The 16,930-nt window shown below is 52.6% G+C and overlaps 1 protein-coding gene across 3 annotated transcripts; it reads right to left on the bottom strand.

Moving 5' to 3' along the window:
• Positions 1 to 2,273: 2,273 nt before the first annotated feature.
• LOC116758678 (solute carrier family 22 member 6) lies at positions 2,274 to 9,602 on the bottom strand. 3 transcript variants are annotated; one of them, XM_032641717.1, is made up of 10 exons: positions 8,946 to 9,602; positions 8,502 to 8,605; positions 8,093 to 8,247; positions 6,704 to 6,872; positions 6,158 to 6,281; positions 5,900 to 6,015; positions 4,631 to 4,845; positions 4,412 to 4,520; positions 2,864 to 3,067; positions 2,274 to 2,553 (listed from the first exon to the last, which is right to left on the bottom strand). In XM_032641717.1, the coding sequence occupies exons 1-10, from the start codon at positions 9,312 to 9,314 to the stop codon at positions 2,466 to 2,468; spliced, it is 1,653 nt and encodes a 550-aa protein (XP_032497608.1). In that variant the 5' UTR covers positions 9,315 to 9,602; the 3' UTR covers positions 2,274 to 2,465. The 3 variants fall into 3 exon arrangements, with proteins under 3 accessions (XP_032497608.1, XP_032497607.1, XP_032497609.1); XM_032641716.1 differs by having other exon boundaries at positions 6,158 to 6,366; positions 6,636 to 6,872; positions 8,946 to 9,596; XM_032641718.1 differs by lacking the exon at positions 8,093 to 8,247 and having other exon boundaries at positions 6,636 to 6,872; positions 8,946 to 9,596.
• Positions 9,603 to 16,930: the final 7,328 nt, after the last annotated feature.

Genomic DNA, 16,930 nt, shown 5'->3' on the forward strand with positions numbered 1-16,930 from the left:
TGAGCCCTCTACCAGCGTCATGCAGGTGAAGAGCCTCTTGAATGTGCTTTCCTGTCCAGGAAGTGCTCAAGGCTGTAGGCAGAGAAATTGAGGGTGGCCTCAAAGGCTCTACCTACCCTGGCTGAAGATGGGACCTTGTGTTTAAAACTGGGGACAGCATCTGTGGCCACTGGGGTGGTGCATGACAGTATTAGAACTTGGCCTTCCAAGGCAAGAGGATGAGATGTGAGCCAGTGTTTGGGGGCTGACTCCTTGGGGAGACCGGGTCAGAAGTCACTTACTGGTGACTTAAGAGTGGGAGGAAGGTAGAATTCCATTTGGTCAAGGGCATGGGGTGAGTGCAGGAAGTCTCAGGCCAGGAGCTGGGGAAACGGAGTCCGTGCAGATGGTGCAAGCCACCTGAGTCAGCACCAGGTCTTTACCAGTTGCGGGTGTTTGCAGCTGGGACAGGCCAGGGACTGGCTCTGGTTGAGACAGATGCAGGTACCAGGTGATCTAAGCACAGAGATGACAGACCTACAGGAATCAGAATGTCAGAGCTGCTAGCAGGGTTTTGAGGCAGGGGTAGGGCAAGTCACTGGTCCCCGAACCCCTACATCTGCAGAAGCAGAAGATGCCATCCTAGGTGCCCCTCATCAGCCACGAGGGCAACACTGCCTGAGTAATAGCGGCAGGGGTGGGGCTGGTGGTGCGCTGGCATCTACTGGGTCCTACAATGGCCAAGAAATTCTTGGGGAGCATGGGAATGTCAGCACCATCGGGGAACACCAAGGTTTCAGATGTTCCAGGATGTGGGGTGGGTTACGGTGATTTCAGCTCTGCCCAGTCTGTCTGTCCTCTGGCTTTCTGAGCTGCCTTGAGCTCTCCCAGGGCTTTGTGGCTTTTTCAGGGGAGCTCCAGGCCACCTTCCCTCTCCAGGTTGCCCTGACTCAGCTCGAGCCCTCGGGTCCCACCTGGAAGGCAATGTGTACAGCTTGAGCGTGTGAACTTTCTCCAGGGGACGAGGGTCTGGGCGGCTGGGTCTCTTGCAGGGGAAAGAGTAAGGGGCAGTGTGCCAGCAGACAAGCATGACTAAGAAAGTACATGTACTAGAGGGCACTGCTGGCCCCCTCCTTCCTGCCACCTGTGGGTGTTAAAGGACTATCTTTTCCCATGGCCTCCCCACTCTAACCCCCCACCCCCAGCCTCCCTGAAGGGAGCTCCCTTGCTGATGCAGGTGACTGGATATTCCTCTTTTCCTGGCTGTGATCCCTAAACTGCCTTCTAGCCCTCCTTTCACATGGTTCCTACCATGTGATCCGGTCTCCTCCACCCCCCCACCGCCCCTTCTCTGTCTCTTTTCAGCTCTGGAGGGAGGAGTAGAAGCACAGCCCTGGGGGTGGAAGAGGCCAAAGTCTCAGTGCCTCACAGCCCCCGGGGCATTTTGTGGGGAGGGGGGATGTCCTGGCACACACATTCCACGTGGTCTGCTTCTAACCCTGACTGCAATTTAAAAGCTGTGTGAACTAGGGCAAGTTACTTAACCGCTCTGTGCCTTGATCTCCTTCCCTGTAAAATGGGGATAATCCTAGCACTTATCTCTAGAAGGCTCCTGGGAGGACTGAATGCGTTAATACATGCAAAGTGCTTAGGACCGTGCCTGGCACCAAATTAGCACTCAGAGGTGGCTCTCTGGCTGGGTTCCACCCTCCCTTTTTCTCCTCCTTCCCCTCCACCAACCCAGGGCCCGCTGGAGGCAGAGCAGCAAAGAAAGGCCGGGAAGCGCAGTGCGGAGGGTCAGGATAGCTAGCAGGCTGAATCTCCAGGTGCACAGCTGGAAGTGGCAAACTGGTTTTGAGTCCAGACCCTGCTGGAATCCACAGGAGCAGGGATCAGCACCCTGACGTCACAGCTGCTCTCTTTTCTCCTCCTTGCTGCCAGAAGTTCCCAGGAGCTTTCACAGAGAGGGAGGATCCTGAAACAAAGCCTCGGATTGGCTGCTTTCATTTTAGTCCCTTGTCATTTTCCAGCCTGATAGGGAAGGGGTGGAGTGTAAGGGATTTAAAACTCAGAAATAGCAATATTTAGATAGGTTAGAGAAGGAAGGAGGGAAGAGGGAGGAAAGCAGAGCCAGGGGAGGGGGCCGAGGTAAGAGGTTCTTCTCCAGTTGCCTGGAATGGTTTGTAAAGTCCTGGGGATTGAGGGTGGGGGGACTGGATTGTACGCTCTTTTGGACTGGAAGCTGGCTGAAGCGGAGTGGCTGTTACTTTTGAGACAGGAGAGACAAAGGGAGATGCTGCACACAAACCTTTTAATATGCGGTCTTCGTGGCGTCTATTCAGAGAGGGGGGTCCCTGGGGAGTGCTCCCTGAACCATAGCCCCAGCACTTGGGCCACCATTCCCCCTTCCCCCTTCTCCTGCGAGTGGCCCAGGACCTGTAGGACCCTGTCTTCCTTTAGGGTTCTGTAAGGCTCCTTTTCAGCGCTCAGAGTCCGTCCTTCGCTTGTGCTGAGGCCTGGAGCGGGACCATCTGCTTTCGCTCCTGTCGCTGCTGCCTCCTCTTTCCTCTCCTCCTGCGGCAGGTCGGGGTGGGTGGGTGGGCAGGAGAGTGGTGCCCTCGGTATGCAGCCCCCAGGCCAGCCTGGGGCTCCCAGGGGGCTCTCCATTCAGCTGTGCCCAGCTACCAGCTCTCTGCCCCAAACATCTACCACTCCCTGGAGCCGCGAGCCCCAGGAAGGACTCCAGGAGACTCTCAGCCAATTGGGGACACAGGGACAAAGAGCCCTGGCCTGGAAGAGGAGGCCTGGGTTTGAGTCTTAATGCCACCCCAGCCTGGATGTGTGACCCGGGGAGAGTCCCTGCTGTCTCTGGGTGGAGGCCCACCTGTTTTCCACGTCCTGCACTGTGTCTGGCAGTGGCTGGCCCAGGGTCTCCGGCAGGAAGACAGTGGCAGCGCTGGCGGCCACGGGGACAGCGCCGTAGATAAAGAGAGGCACGGAGGGGTAGATCTCGGCGGTCATGCTCACCAGCGGGCTCACAATGCTGCCCACTCGGGCCAGAGTGCTGCCCATTCCCAAGCCTGTCTGCCTGCGGGACCCAGGGGGATGGGTGCCGGTTAGAGTTCTGGCATGAATGCTGAGGTTCTGGCTGGATTTGGGGCCAGGGCAGCTCAGGCCCAGTCCCAGGAGACCCACTGGTGCATGCTCTGTTCCCCATTTGATTAGCTAACCAATCTGGCATTTATTTTGCAGATTAAAAAAAAAAAACCAAAACAGGTTGGGAAAGGCTCTGGGCAGAGAATCAGGAGATTGAATTTTGCCTCTGCCTTTAACTTGCTCTGTGACCTTGGGCAAGTCTCTTGCCCTCTCTGGACGGTTTCCTGAACTGTTGAGTTAGCTTAGTTCGGCCAGTTGTTCTCAGATCACCTGAGGGATTTGATTTACAGTTGCCCCAGCTCCACACAGACCTGTTGGATTAGAATCCCCAGGGGAAGGGACCTGGACTCTGCATGTTAAGAACATTCTCTGTGAGAGCAGAGGTTAAAAACTTTGACTAGGGAGATAAACTACTTGCTTTCAAATCTAAGCTTCCTGACTTATAAGCTGTGTGACCTTGGGCAAGGCACTTAACCTCTCTGAGGCTCAGTTTTCTCATTTGGAAAATGGGAATTATCATAGTACCTACCTCATAAGCTTGTTATGAGGACCAAAAGAGTTGATATTTGTAAACAGTTTGACAGTGCCTGGCACATAGTACTACTTTATACTATCGTTCTTTCAGCTGAAATCCTTTGAAGGTACAGGACAGTAACCATGACCCCTTGCGGTTCTCATTCCAAGTAGCCTAGGGAAGCCTGGCATTTCTTTGACATCTCATATGAATTTTGCACCCCATTCTATTTTTTGTTGTTGTTGTTTTGCATCCCATTCTTAAAATAGATATGTGTTTCTGGTGTCTTAATGCAAAAATACCCCCTCCCTGAAACGTTGGCACTCAAAAAAGCCGTGCTGTATTTATCCATACGACTCCCAGAACCACCGTTATTAAGTGGTTGCTCTGTGATAAAAAATTACTTTCATGTTTGTGGTCTTTGGTTTTAGACATACTACTTGATTAAAGATGGAATTTAGATTTTGTGGCAGCTTCTAACTTGTGCTTTGGAGATCAAGGGGGGGACTTCAGTTAACTGCCTCTGAGATGTGTCTTCTTGGCCTCCAACCCTGTCCCAGTTGGTGGCTCAGATCTTCCCCTTAGGTCAGGTAAGAGGTTAGTGGGCAGCCTAGGTGTGTACTGAGCGGCTGATATAGCCCTTTCACTGTTAGGTGCTGGGACGGGGCCTTGGGCTGGGGCATACTGGACTGTGCTCCGGGTCTGACCTGTGTGCGGACGAATGTCTTGTCCCCAAGCCCCTCCCATTAAGCTCCCACTCACCGAATCACTGTGGGGTACAGCTCCCCAGTGTACAGGAAGATGCAGTTGAAGGAGGCGGCCAGGCAGCCCTTCCCCAGCACAGCAAGGGAGGTTCGGACAATGGACTGATCTAGAGAGAAGAGAGGGGGTCAGCAGATCTTGGGAGTGCGGGCTGAGAAGTTGGGTCATGTCTGGGGGTGTGGCCAAGGATGAGGGGCCAAGATGTTCATGGGTGCTCACCCTGGGGTACCACCCCATTGATCAGGATGCAGACGCCTGCCAGCAGCAGTGAGGCCATCTGGGCAGGCCGGCGGCCCATAGAGTTGATGACAAGGAAGCCCACAAGCTTGGCAGGCAGGTCCACAGCACCAAAGATCACCTGGATTAGGTAGATGCTGACCCCAAAACCCTGCAGGTCCATGACCAGCCCATAGTAGGCAAAGCTAGTGGCAAACCTGGGGGGAAGGGATGAGGGGTATGGAGTTTGTTAGGAAGATTAAAGGCGGGGGCGTGCTCATCCAGAACAGGGGTGAGCTGCACGGGTTACCCTGTTTAAGAACCTGGAATCTACCTTGCCTAATGTTTCTTCTGTCACTTAGTATGCACTTTAAGTATTGGGGTAGTCCTCCGATACCCCAGATTTCTCAGTCTTCTGATAGTGTCCCCAGTGTATTAGGGACTTTTCACTCAGTTGCCATGTAGCATTTACACAGTTTTAGTCTTTATGTTATCTATTGATACTGGACTGAGGGAGGACGAGTGGATATCCGAAGCCATATATTTAGGGCCAAGATGTTGGGAGAGGCCAGTGTTCCGGGACCTGTCCGTGGTCCTGGGATGGTGGTTGTGCTTCTTAAGATGTCAAGAGCCCAGAATATAAAGCTCAGGTTGTAGGACAGAACCCACAACCTGGAGTAAAGCCCAAATTGGAAGCAAAGGATTCATTGGCAGGATTGTTCCTTCTGACCATGTTTCTCTTAATTGTCATGGGATTGCTATGATGATGGGGTTGGGAGAGTAGCACGTAAGAGGGGTAATGGGTGATGTTGCAGTGGGAAAGGAAGATTTTTGGCTGGTCTCAACCCTGGCCAGAGTGTACTTTCAGAGATGAGTTTTGCCTGTGCCTGTGTTTCTGGCAGGCACCACAAGGCCAGTGATGTCTCTCAATGTTTTGCAAGCCAGCCTTGTCTCTGCCTTTGTGATGTAATTCTGTTGACTCTGCGGGCCATCAGTACCGATGAAGTGTTTCCATATTGGAACAGAGCTGATAAAAGGAGAAGAATATGGAGAGATTGATGCCCAGTTTGGGGATTGGAGGCAAACTGAGGCTGGAGGTCATCTGGTTCTTTAAGACTCTCTCTGGTGGGGGATTCCTGCCTCTCATAGCTGGTCTGCAGACTTCCTCCCTCTTGTCTCCCTTCTTCCATCCCCTGCGTCCACTCTTTCCCCAACCAGTCTTTAGTCTCTTGGTCTGTCTGTCTGTCCATCAGTCTGTCTGTCTGGGCCTACCACAGCATGGAGAGGCAGAGGAAGAGGCGGCGAAGGGCAGGACAGCGCAGCAGCTCCATGGCCGAGGCCTGGCCCTTGCCCAGGGTCAGCTCCTTCTGCAGACTGGCCCGGAGCACCTGCCGGGATGGACCGGGCTCAGGGCTTGGACTTCCATAGGAGCTCCTCCCAGCCTAGCTCCTCACTCAGAGAAGCCCTGTGAGTCCTGGGTTTAGGAATGGATCCCTGGTGCAGTGTCACGGGAGGTCTCAGGGGTCTCACCTCCATACTTAGACTGGCCCCCTCTTCCCGCTTCCCATTGATCCAGGCCACTCTTTGCAGGGCCTTCAGGGTGAGGTCCAGCCTCCCAGAGGAGGAGTACCAGCGGGCCGACTCGATGAAGAACCTGGGAGCAGGGGTGAGCGTGGGTGTTGGCGTGGCTTCAGTTCCAGTCACTGGGGCTGGAGGTAGGGCATGGGCTTTCCAGAGGTCTGCAGTGGGACTTTATGTAAGATTGGGAACCCAGGACTTTGCCACACCCCAATCTCTAGGACCATAAGGCAGTGCCCAGCTTGGTGATGACTTATTCCCCAACACGGGAGCTCAGCCCTTGGGTGCTGGGTATAGGGAGCAGGTCAGGTAGGCTGGAGAGCTGGGGGGAGCTGGGGAAGCCAAAGAACCGGACACCCTGGGGCAAGTCCTTCCCCCCAGAGCCTCAGTTTCCCCATTGGTCACACTGAGTCACTGGCCTGGGTTTGACCTTCTCTGATTCTGCGGGCGACACCTGGGGGAAGTCTTGTCCCTCGCATCCCTCTGGGCCCCACGCACCAGGAGTAGATGAAGAAGGCAAAAAAGGGCACGGAGACCAGCAGCTGCAGGTAGCGCCAGTGGGGCACAGCATAGGCCACACCAGCCAGGAGAAACTGGCCCAGGCTGTAGACATAGCCAATCAGGGTGCCCACACAGGCCCGCGTGTGGATGGGCATCCACTCCACATCTGAAAAGAGGGTCAGAACAGAGTGGTGGAACTTACTGGGTGCCAGGTGGGTGGAGACCCGTGGAGCCCACCAAGACCCCTCTCTCTGTTCAAACCTTGGTCTGTCCCAAGGCTCAGTGGAAGATACATCAAACGAGGTTGGGGGCCATGGGAGGGGGAGTGGGGGGCTTGTGATGGAGGTGGGGATGGGAGGTAGGTTTGGAATCCCCAGGACTTGTCCCCTCCACTCCCCTGCTGTGTGTTTTTGCTCCTCTCCAACCTACTGTCCTGGCCAGGGTCCTCTTTCCCTTCAGAGCATCTCTGACCACTCATTCCATTCTCAACAGCACCCGCCCCTCTGGTCCTTCTCAGTCTAGGCTGGATTTCAGCCTCAGTGGCCAGAGCAACTCAGAGGAGACAGTAGCTTTCCTCACTCTGGAGAATTGAGGTGGGAGTAGGACCACCTCTCTGCTTCTGTCTGAAGAGGTCCAGTTTCGTTCCTTGTGGGCTCCTGATTTGGCAGCTGGGGCAGTGGCTTGAAGACTTAGATTGGCCTTTGGGACTGGATTCTCTAGGTGTCCTGCCCCAGCCCTAGCCTTGTCCTGGTTAATTCCTTTAGTCTGGAGAATCCCAAATCCTTAGATTCCCCTCTGGGCTTGGGTAAATCCTTTCCCTTCTCCCCAGCCTCAGGTTCCTCATCTGAGAAACAGGGAGAAGGGGGGTGACTTATCCAAGGAGGCACACTGATGACTCATGGACAGGCCATGCTCAGTCCATAAATGTGTTTGGTCTATATGATGCTGGCTTGCCCTATGTTAAAAATATGAGAATTAATTGCAAATGTTAAAAAAAATTGGGATATTTTACACTGATAAAAAAGGGTGGGGGAAGATCTGACAGCCCCGAGACTTCTTGGCTGGAGCAGCTGAGTGGCTGTGGCCCGTCTGGATGGATGTGACTATCTTTCAGAGACAGTCCTCACCACTGCCTAGGGCCTGTTGTCTGCTTCAGTCATTTATGGGAATTACCTGGCCCTAACAATGGACTTTGCAATCACATGTTTAAATGAGAGGTCAGGAAGGTGTGAGCCCCGGGAAAAAGGCTGTTATGTTGGCTGGAAGGGCAGGACAGGCTGAGTGCAGGAGGGGTGGGCTGGGAGAGGAGGCTGGAAAGGGGCTGCAGGGCTGGGTGGTCGGAAGGGAGTGGGTAGGGGCCTGCCCTGCCCTTCCGGCCTCCCTCACTCAGTGTCATGCAGTTGAGGGAAATGCCAGCCAGCGACATGCCCGAGAGGAGCCGGAAGGCGCAGTAGACGGGGAAGCTGGGAGCAAAGGCGGTGCAGGTTCCTGACACAGCCGTCTGCAGGTAGTTCAAGATGAGCACCTTCCGGCGGCCCAGCCTGTCGGGGGAAGGAAGACCTGCAACAGGGGTCCTGAGGACCAGCAGGGCCAGGCTAAGCTGGGAGAGGGGCGCTTGCCCTGGGTGAGTCCCTGGGGTGGGGGTCTTTGCAGGACCCGTGACTGATCATGAGGCTGTGCTATAGGTCCTCAAACGAGCCCCAGCTGGTGATGCCAACCTCCCACCTAGGCCCCCCAAGCCCAGCTGAGGAGCCCCCAGTCCCAGCCCGGCTCCTTGGCCCTGCCCAGGACTGACCTGTCTGCCAGGTGCCCGAATACCATGGCTCCGAGAAGCACCCCTACCATGTACAAGGACTGAGCCAGCTGGCGTAAGGCCCTACGAGAACACACGAGGTCCCACTGTGGGGAGAGGGGGCAAGGGTCAGGCCAAGGCGAGCCTGGGCTGCAGGGCAGCCCCTTGCCCTCCTTCCGGCTGGTCCTCTGAGGCCTGTGTCACCCTCTTCCCCTGACTCTTCTCTTTGGCCCCAGGAGCTGAGAGACTTTTCTTGACCCCTACAACTCCCACCTCCCTCTTTCCTACAGAGACCCCCATCTTGAACCCCTTTCTCCATTTTCCCATCTTGGCCTCTGGAGAATTTGAGACAGTCTGTGTGTGTGTGTGTGTGTGTGTGTGTGTGTGTGTGTGTCAGAGGGGAAAGCACACTCTGGATGGTGTACAGAGGGGCCCAGGTCTCCTCACCTCCATCACGATGGTGGAAGGGAAGGTGCTATTGTCATAGATCCAGCCGTGGGTGCAGGGCTCTGTGGCCCCCGTGCCATTGGTCTCTGTGCCGTTGGGAAAGGGCAGCCCCCGCTGGGGGGAGGTGAAGCGGAGGCAGGACTCGGGCCGCCCCTGCCTGTCCCGGGGCAGCCAGGCGTCCAGCTCTCCGTCCTTGCTGAGGTTGGTGTCGGCAGGCGGGCGGCAGTGGTGGGTGGGGACAGCGGCGGTGAAGTTCTGCAGGGTGTTGTGGGAGGCCATCAGGAGCAGGGGGAGGACCACCAGAGTGACCTGGATCTGCTGGAAGCGGCCGGCGCCCCCCACCTGCAGCAGGAGGTCATTGAAGGCCATGGGGTCAGGCCTGGCCGAGAGGCTGGGGGCTGAGGACTTCCAGCCCCAGGCCCTCCGTCTGTGTGCCGGTCCGCCCGCTGCCCTTCCCTGGTGGAGAGGGACTGCCGTTGCTTCCGCAGCCAAGCTGCTCCTGGAACTGAATCTGAGCTGGCTCTGTAGGGGGGACAGCAGCCCGGCCAGGCAGCCCCTCCTTTCTTCTCTCTCCTTGTTCCGTCCCTCCCTTTCCTTGGCAGCCTCTCCTCACTTGGTGTGAGTGTGTGGGGTGTTTCTCAGCTTTTGGGGTCTGCTGTAGCCCTGACCCCTACAGGGGCAGTATTTAATCCTTGGCCTGGAGGGAATGAGTTAAAGTGTGACTTGGTATCAGAAGGATTAACCCTCCAAGTATCCTTGTATCAGTGGAATTTCTCCACATGGGTATAAAGGGCAGGAGAGGGTGGACTGAAGTGGGGGTGATGGGAGCAGATTGTACTGGGCACCTGGGGGCAGGAGGGGAAAGTGTGGGACCTTTTGTCTTCCTTTTAGTGAGGGGATTGGGCTCTGGGAAGTGTGCTGGCCTCTTGTGGGGCTTCTGTCCCTTTTAGTGGGCAGGATCCAAAGGGACAGTCTTGGGGAGGGGTTGCCAGAGAAAATACAGGTTGCCCACTTAACTTGAATTTCAGATCATCAAATAAATTTTTTTCTTTAGTGTTAAGAATGTCCCTAATATTTACATGGGACATACTTCTACTAAAAAAGTACTCATTGACCTGAAATTCAAATTTAACTGTGTTTCCTGTATTCTTTTGTTTTTTTCTTAACATCTTTATTGGAGTATAATTGCTTTACATTGTTGTGTTAGTTTCTGCTGTATCACACAGTGAATTAGCTATATGTATACATATATCCCCATAAACCCTCCCTCTTGCATCTCCCTCCCACCCTCCCTACCCCACCCCTCTAGGTGGTCACAAAGCACCGAGCTGATCTCCCTGTGCTATGCGGCTGCTTCCCACTATCCTGTACTATTTGCTAAAATTGGCAACCCCGGTCTTTGGTCTTCTGGGGACAGCTTACATCTTATAGGACCACGGCTTTGTTCAATTGGAAGACACAGTAGAGGTCAGAGGCTGCTTTTGAAGCAGTGGGACCTAAGACCAACATCTTATGTGATGTAGACTGAGTCTTCCAGTATCTCAGCTTTTACTTTCTTCCTCATCCCGATTCAAAATTTCCCTTTGTCTTGTCTTCTGTCTATAGCTTCTCCTCCCCCTCCTCCCCCTCCCCTTCCCCTCCTCCTTTTTCCTCTTCCTCTTCTTCTTCTTCTTCTCCTTCTTCTTCTTCTCCCCCTCCTCCTCCCCTCCTCCTCCTCCTCCTCCTCCTCCTCCTCCTCCTCCTCCTCCTCCTCCTTCTTCTCCTCCTCCTCCTTCTCCTCCTTCTTCTCAATGAGCATGAACTTGTTTTACTTTTAGCCACAAGTCTAAGACATTCACTTGATTTCCCCAATGGTTTGGTTCCTGCGTCCAGTTCACTCCTGCTCAGGGCAGTGCCAAGCTCTGATTGGATGTGTTTCTATGGGATCTGATTGGTTGGATCATGGGTTGGGGAGGTCAACAGAGTGGATTACAGCTTCTTGCTTTTACTTTGCATAGTGTATATTATATAAACCATGGACTCTGGAGTCAGCTTACTTGGATCCAAATCCTCACTCCACACTTGCTGGCCATGGGCAAGTTGCTGAACTTTCTGTATCTCAGTGTTCTTGTTTGCAAGATGGGGATGACGGTTGTGTATGCCTCATTGGGTTTTTGGAGGGTTAAAAGAACAAATACAGGTAAAGATCTTAAGGTGGTCCCTGCCCTGTGGCTCAGTGATCATGAGCTGTTCTTATTGTTTGTTTCTGGTAAAAAGGTGACACTATCACACTGATTTTTAGAGAGAAAATGTGCCTAGGCACATCTTACCCTCAGAACTGTGATTCCCGATTGGGGGAGATTTTTCCCCCGGGGACATCTGTAGACATTTTTGGTTGTCACCACTGGGGGTGGTGGTACCACTGGCATCTAGTGGGTAGAGTCCCAGGGATGCTACTCAACATCCTACAGTGCACAGGACAGGTCTCCATAACCAATAATTTTCTGGAGCTAAAATGTCAATAGTGCTAAGAAACCCTACCCTAGAAGATGTCCTCAAACTTCTTTTGTATAGTGATCAATCCCATACCTGCTTGGCAAAGGGCAGTGCAGTCAGACGGATGACTCCTACCAACATATTTCTAAGAATCCCCACATGCTTATGTGAATGGGCAAATGTTTGCAAGGTGAACATGAGAACTCCTCTGCCTCCCCAGAATAACAGCAGACTTGCAGGCTCCAAAGTGCTGCAAGTCTTCCCCTAGCTGCGCCTACCCAGCCAGTTTTGCCACTGGAGTGGCCGAATCAAGACCCTGGTCTCCCTGTGTCCAGGCCAACACCCTTTCCCACCATGTTCTAACTCGATCGCTGGGCTTGGGTTACCATATTAGACTCTTTTTTGCCCTTCGTGGTGTGTTTTCATTTGGGGTCTCTGGCTGTCCCTCTCTGTAATCTGCCACCCATTGACTGCTCCTCTAGCCCACTTCAGAGATGTTGGCATATGTCTGAACACAATGGATTATTAGGGTTCCATAGTTTTACAGGAGGTATGCCAGGCCCTGTACAAATTAGCTGATGCCAAGGGCCGTGAAGGGAAGGGGCATTTCTCAATTCTTCTGGGCACAAATCTCCAAGTCTTATTGAGGGGAAGCAGTTTGACTTCTGACTTCTCTTGTAAGGAGTCAAGATGCTCTGTTAGCTTTGCACACTTTACACAAACTACACTTTTGTGTATGAAGTTGGGGGAGTATATATTGTCTATCGAAGTCCTGGGTACATAAAGTCTTACGCTAGTTCAAACCTATTCTGTCTAACTTCAAAGCCAACCAAGTTCTTAACTGGTACTCTGGAGGTGTGGACTGCCCAGCTAAAGAGCTCTTGGTGACCATGTGACCTCATATGTACAGAAGAGAATAGGGGAGGCCCAGAGAGGTATGAGACTCAGCCCAGCTTCCCTCCTCCCACCTTGTGTTGGTTCTGGGCTGGGACCCCATGGGTGTCCAGATACCTGACAACATTTTCCAGGCCAAGGTACATAAGAACCTTGTGGCCTGGGGATGTGAGGACAGCTGGACAAACAGCTTGGGGGTTCTGGGGCCAGTCTCCTGCCAGGACTTGGTGCCCTCATGGGGGAGTGGGTGGAGTGCCAAGTGCAGTGGGGGAGATTGTGGGCCCCTACAAGCACCCTTCTTCTCTGATCCTGTGTCCAGTCCTGCCTGGGAGAAGAGCTCCCTCCCTAGTGTCTGACCAGCTCCAAGCCAGCCTAAGTCTGGAAAAGGCTCAACTGGAAACTCTAGGGACCGAACTGTGGTTGGCTCCCGGAATTATCTGGTTAGTGAGGGGATTCCCCACCAGCCTCTCAGCTCATGGAGAGTTTCTGGATGGAATTGCTCCCTTGGCAAATGATTTGTAGAGCCAGGAACTATCCTTTAAGGAACATTCTGGGTCATTAAACACCCAGAGTTGGACTCCCCTGTGCTCACTGGAATGTGGACTTAAGTTCTGGGCATGCTCACCGAGAAGGGGTCAAATCTGAGGACTTCCGACTGGCCAAGAGCCACAGAACCACGTGCCATTAGTGATGAACCCCATCACACAGGTGAAAACTTCTATTGTGCAGATGAGGAGACCAAGGCCCAGAGTAGGCAAGGGATTTGTCTAGGATCACACAGCAAGCATATCTAGAACGCAGGCCTCTTGATTCCATTGCTTTTTCTACTATGTTAGCAGCCATCACATATCCCAGATTTTCTGAGACATCCAGATTTTGTATAATTTTATTCCATTAAATAAGTGGGATTTAAGGTGTGTGACTACCTGTGATGTTGATTATTTTGTGAGACTTTTCAAATAAAATAGTTTACAGATAAAGAAACACTCTTGCTCAGATCACAGGCCCTAAGCGTGAGTTGCAATGATTGACCCGGAGAGAAGTCTGGCCGACGCCAAGCACCTGCCAGGTCTACAACATTCGGAGCAAGGAGCCAGACTCTGAGCTTTATGCCTTGTGGCTTGGCTACTCCGGCCAATGAGTAGTATATAAGTTAGAAATTAATCCAAAGACTGCCATTTAAAGGCTGGATGTGAGTCTAGTAACCAATGAAGTGGCTCAGTTTGAGGACGCCCCCCAAGTGAGGTGCTCCACATTGGGTGGCAATTCACTGAGCCAGTTCAGGGACAGAGAGAAGCAGATAGGGAAAGTGGGAGGAGCTGGAGTTGTGGAGGAACGAGCAGACATGGAGAGAGGGTGGAATCCAGATGGGGAGTTGGGAATGGCCAGAGGAATGGCATATATGGGGGGGGGGGGCGGTCAGTACAACCTGACACCAGCATCCCAGGTCACCAGGAGTCCTGAACATGTGACTAGGAGCTGCTTTCCTGGGCATCTTCCCTTACCTTCCTGTGTGTCTTTGCAGTAAACCCCTGGATACAGCACAGGAAGAGCTAGGACATCTCGGGAGCCACCCTGAATTCTGGACAACTGAAAGATGGGGGTGGGTGAGAGTGCCAGTGTTCTTCACTGAATCCAATTCTTCTCCCTGCAGGTTGAGACCCACTCAAGCCAAGGGGAGACATTGGTGGTCCCATTGTCAGCTGACCCTAAGTCAAATGTTGTGGAGGTGGGATGGAGAGAAGTCAGGTGCCGGGCAGGGATGAGGGGCAGGCATAAGAGGAGCTGTTGCAGTCTAGGAACTGAAAGAAGTGAAATGAGGCTAGATTTCAGGGTGCAAGGTAGAGGGTGTTAAAAACTGAAGCCATTGGGGCAGGTTGGAGCCTGATCACGATGGGCCCCGTAACAGAGTTTAGACTTCATCCCGATGGGACATTACCAAAAAATTGAAGCATGGGGGCAATATGATTTAGTTCATGTTTATTAAGTACTCTCTCACAAATATCTAAATACAGACTTGAGAGTAATTAGCTCCGTGGCTGATAATTGAAGCCCCGCTGTGTGTCTGAGTTGTCCAGTATGGTAGCCACTAGCTACTACTGGGCATCTGAACTGAGCTAATCCTAAAGGAGATACACTGTTAGGGTAAAATACATATGGATTTTGAAGACTCAGTATGAATTAAAGGCTATAAAATATCTCATTGATAACTTTTCTATTGATTACATGTTGGGATGGTAATATATGGATATATTGGGTTAAATAAAAAGATTACTATAGTATTAAAATTAATTTCATCTTTTTTTTTTTTTTTTGCAGTACGCGGGCCTCTCACTGTTGCGGCCTCTCCCGTTGCGGAGCACAGGCTCCAGACACACAGGCTCAGCAGCCATGGCTCACGGGCCCAGCCGCTCCACGGCATGTGGGATCCTCCCGGACCAGGGCACGAACCCTTGTCCCCTGCATCGGCAGGCGGACTCCCAACCACTGCACCACCAGGGAAGCCCTAATTTCATCTTTTTAATAGTTACTAGGAATTTTAAAATTACACAAGTGGCTTGCATTATATTTTCACTGGACAGTGCTGGTAAAGAATCCTAGAGGAAGAGGTCCTAGGAAGAGTTTTGAGAGATGATCATTAAGAGCTGATAAAGGAATTGCTTTTGGAATTGTTTGGTTATAAGGAACAGAAACACTTGAGTTTATCTTTGAGAAAAAGGAGTTTATTCAGAGAAGTCAAAATAGTTGATAGAACCCAGGGGCAGAAAGTGCATCCAGGGCTGAGAGAGAATTGGGACGTGGAATCCATTAAGAATCAACGCAGGGACTTCCCTGGTGGCGCAGTGGTTAAGAATCTGCCTGCCAACGCAGGGGACATGGGTTCGAGCCCTGGTAGGGGAAGATCTCACATGCTGCAGAGCAACTAAGCCCGTGCGCCACAACTACTGAGCCTGAATGCTGCAACTACTGAAGCCCGCATGCCTAGAGCCCATGCTCCGCAACAAGAGCCCGCGTGGGCTACCGCAATGGGAAGCCCACGTATTGCAATGAAGAGTATTCCCTGCTCGCCACAACTAGAGAAAGCCCACACGCAGCAACAAAGACCCAAAGCAGCCAAAAATAAATTTAAAAAAAGAATAAATGCAAATGGTCTCACCATTTGCTTATCTGTTTATCTGAGCCCATGTCTTTTTTATTTTCCCCCTCTGTGCACCTGCTTCATTCTTTCTCTGCAACTGATTTTCTCTGCTCTACTTTTACCTGGGCCAGCCCACCTTCCTGCTAACTTGCCTTCTCAGGACAAGAAACAAGAGATGGACTAGAACCTCCATGACCCAAATTCCAGCCCGGAGGGAACATGTGATTAACGAGATTTGGATCTGAAGTGCCCTCTGCTCCAGTCAGTCATGACCAGAGGTGCAGGGTCATGTTAACTGTTCAGTTAGCAGGTTCTGGGGAACGTAGACCCTTGAGGAAGGTGTGGGTGCAGGACAAAGTGATCATCATAGCATTTTACAGGAAACCCCAAAGGATACTGAGAAGGAGAAGCCAGAGTGTGGGAGGGAGCTGTAAGCACGTGGCAGCTCAGAAACCAATGGCACAGGGGCTCATGAGTGTTGTTGGTGAAAACAATTTCAGAGAAGGGTGGGAGCCAGAGCGCAGTTTGGATGAGGTTAGAGAGTGGAGGCAGGGGAGGCAGACAGGAGCTTTGTGAAGTTTGGCTGTGAAGTGGAGAAAGAGACAGTGTGGCCCTGGAAGGAGACGTGGCCTCCAAGGAAGGTTGGTTGGTTGGTTTGTGTTAAGATAGGAGAGACTTGGGTTTATTTAACTGGTGATGGGAAGGAGCCAGGAGAGAGGGAAGGGGCAGAGACCCAAGGAGAAGGCAGATGGCTGCTGGTGGGAGAGGCTGGATGCAGAGCCCCAGTGGGAGGACTGGACTTTCTGCTGTGATTGGGGGAAACTTAGGAAACATGGTGGCAGACGTCGACAATGTTCAGTTACGGTTGCAGTTTTCTCAGTTAAATAGGAGACAAAGCTGCCTGGTGGGCACAGGGTTGGGACATGGATCAGAGACTCAGGGTGAGCAAGGAGAAGGAGGTCGGGATTGGAGGAGCCCTAGCTTCCGTCTGCAGCCACTCTGGGCTTATCTAGTCAAGTGCTCACACGCATGACGGGACATATAGATACACATGTGGTATTTCCAAGGACAGGACTTGCTATAGACTGCATTGTAACCCCCAATGTGATGGTACTAGGAGGTGGGGCCTTTGGGAGGTAATTAGAGTTAGATGAGGTCATGAGGGTGGGGCCCTCATGATGGGATTAGTGCCCTTAAAAGAAGAGAGGGCTTCCCTGGTGGCGCAGTGGTTGAGAGTCCACCTGCCGATGCAGGGGACACGGGTTCGTGCCCCAGTCTGCGAAGATCCCACATGCCGCGGAGCGGCTGGGCCCGTGAGCCATGGCCGCTGAGCCTGCGCGTCTGGAGCCTGTGCTCTGCAACGGGAGAGGCCACAACAGTGAGAGGCCAGTTTACCACAAAAAAAAAAAAAAAAAAAGAGAAACCAGAAAGCTCGATTCATCTCTCTCCCACGACGTGAGACACAGTGAGAAGGTAT

Source organism: Phocoena sinus, chromosome 8 (genome assembly GCF_008692025.1).
Source record: "Phocoena sinus isolate mPhoSin1 chromosome 8, mPhoSin1.pri, whole genome shotgun sequence".
In the NCBI taxonomy this organism is placed as follows: domain Eukaryota; kingdom Metazoa; phylum Chordata; class Mammalia; order Artiodactyla; family Phocoenidae; genus Phocoena; species Phocoena sinus.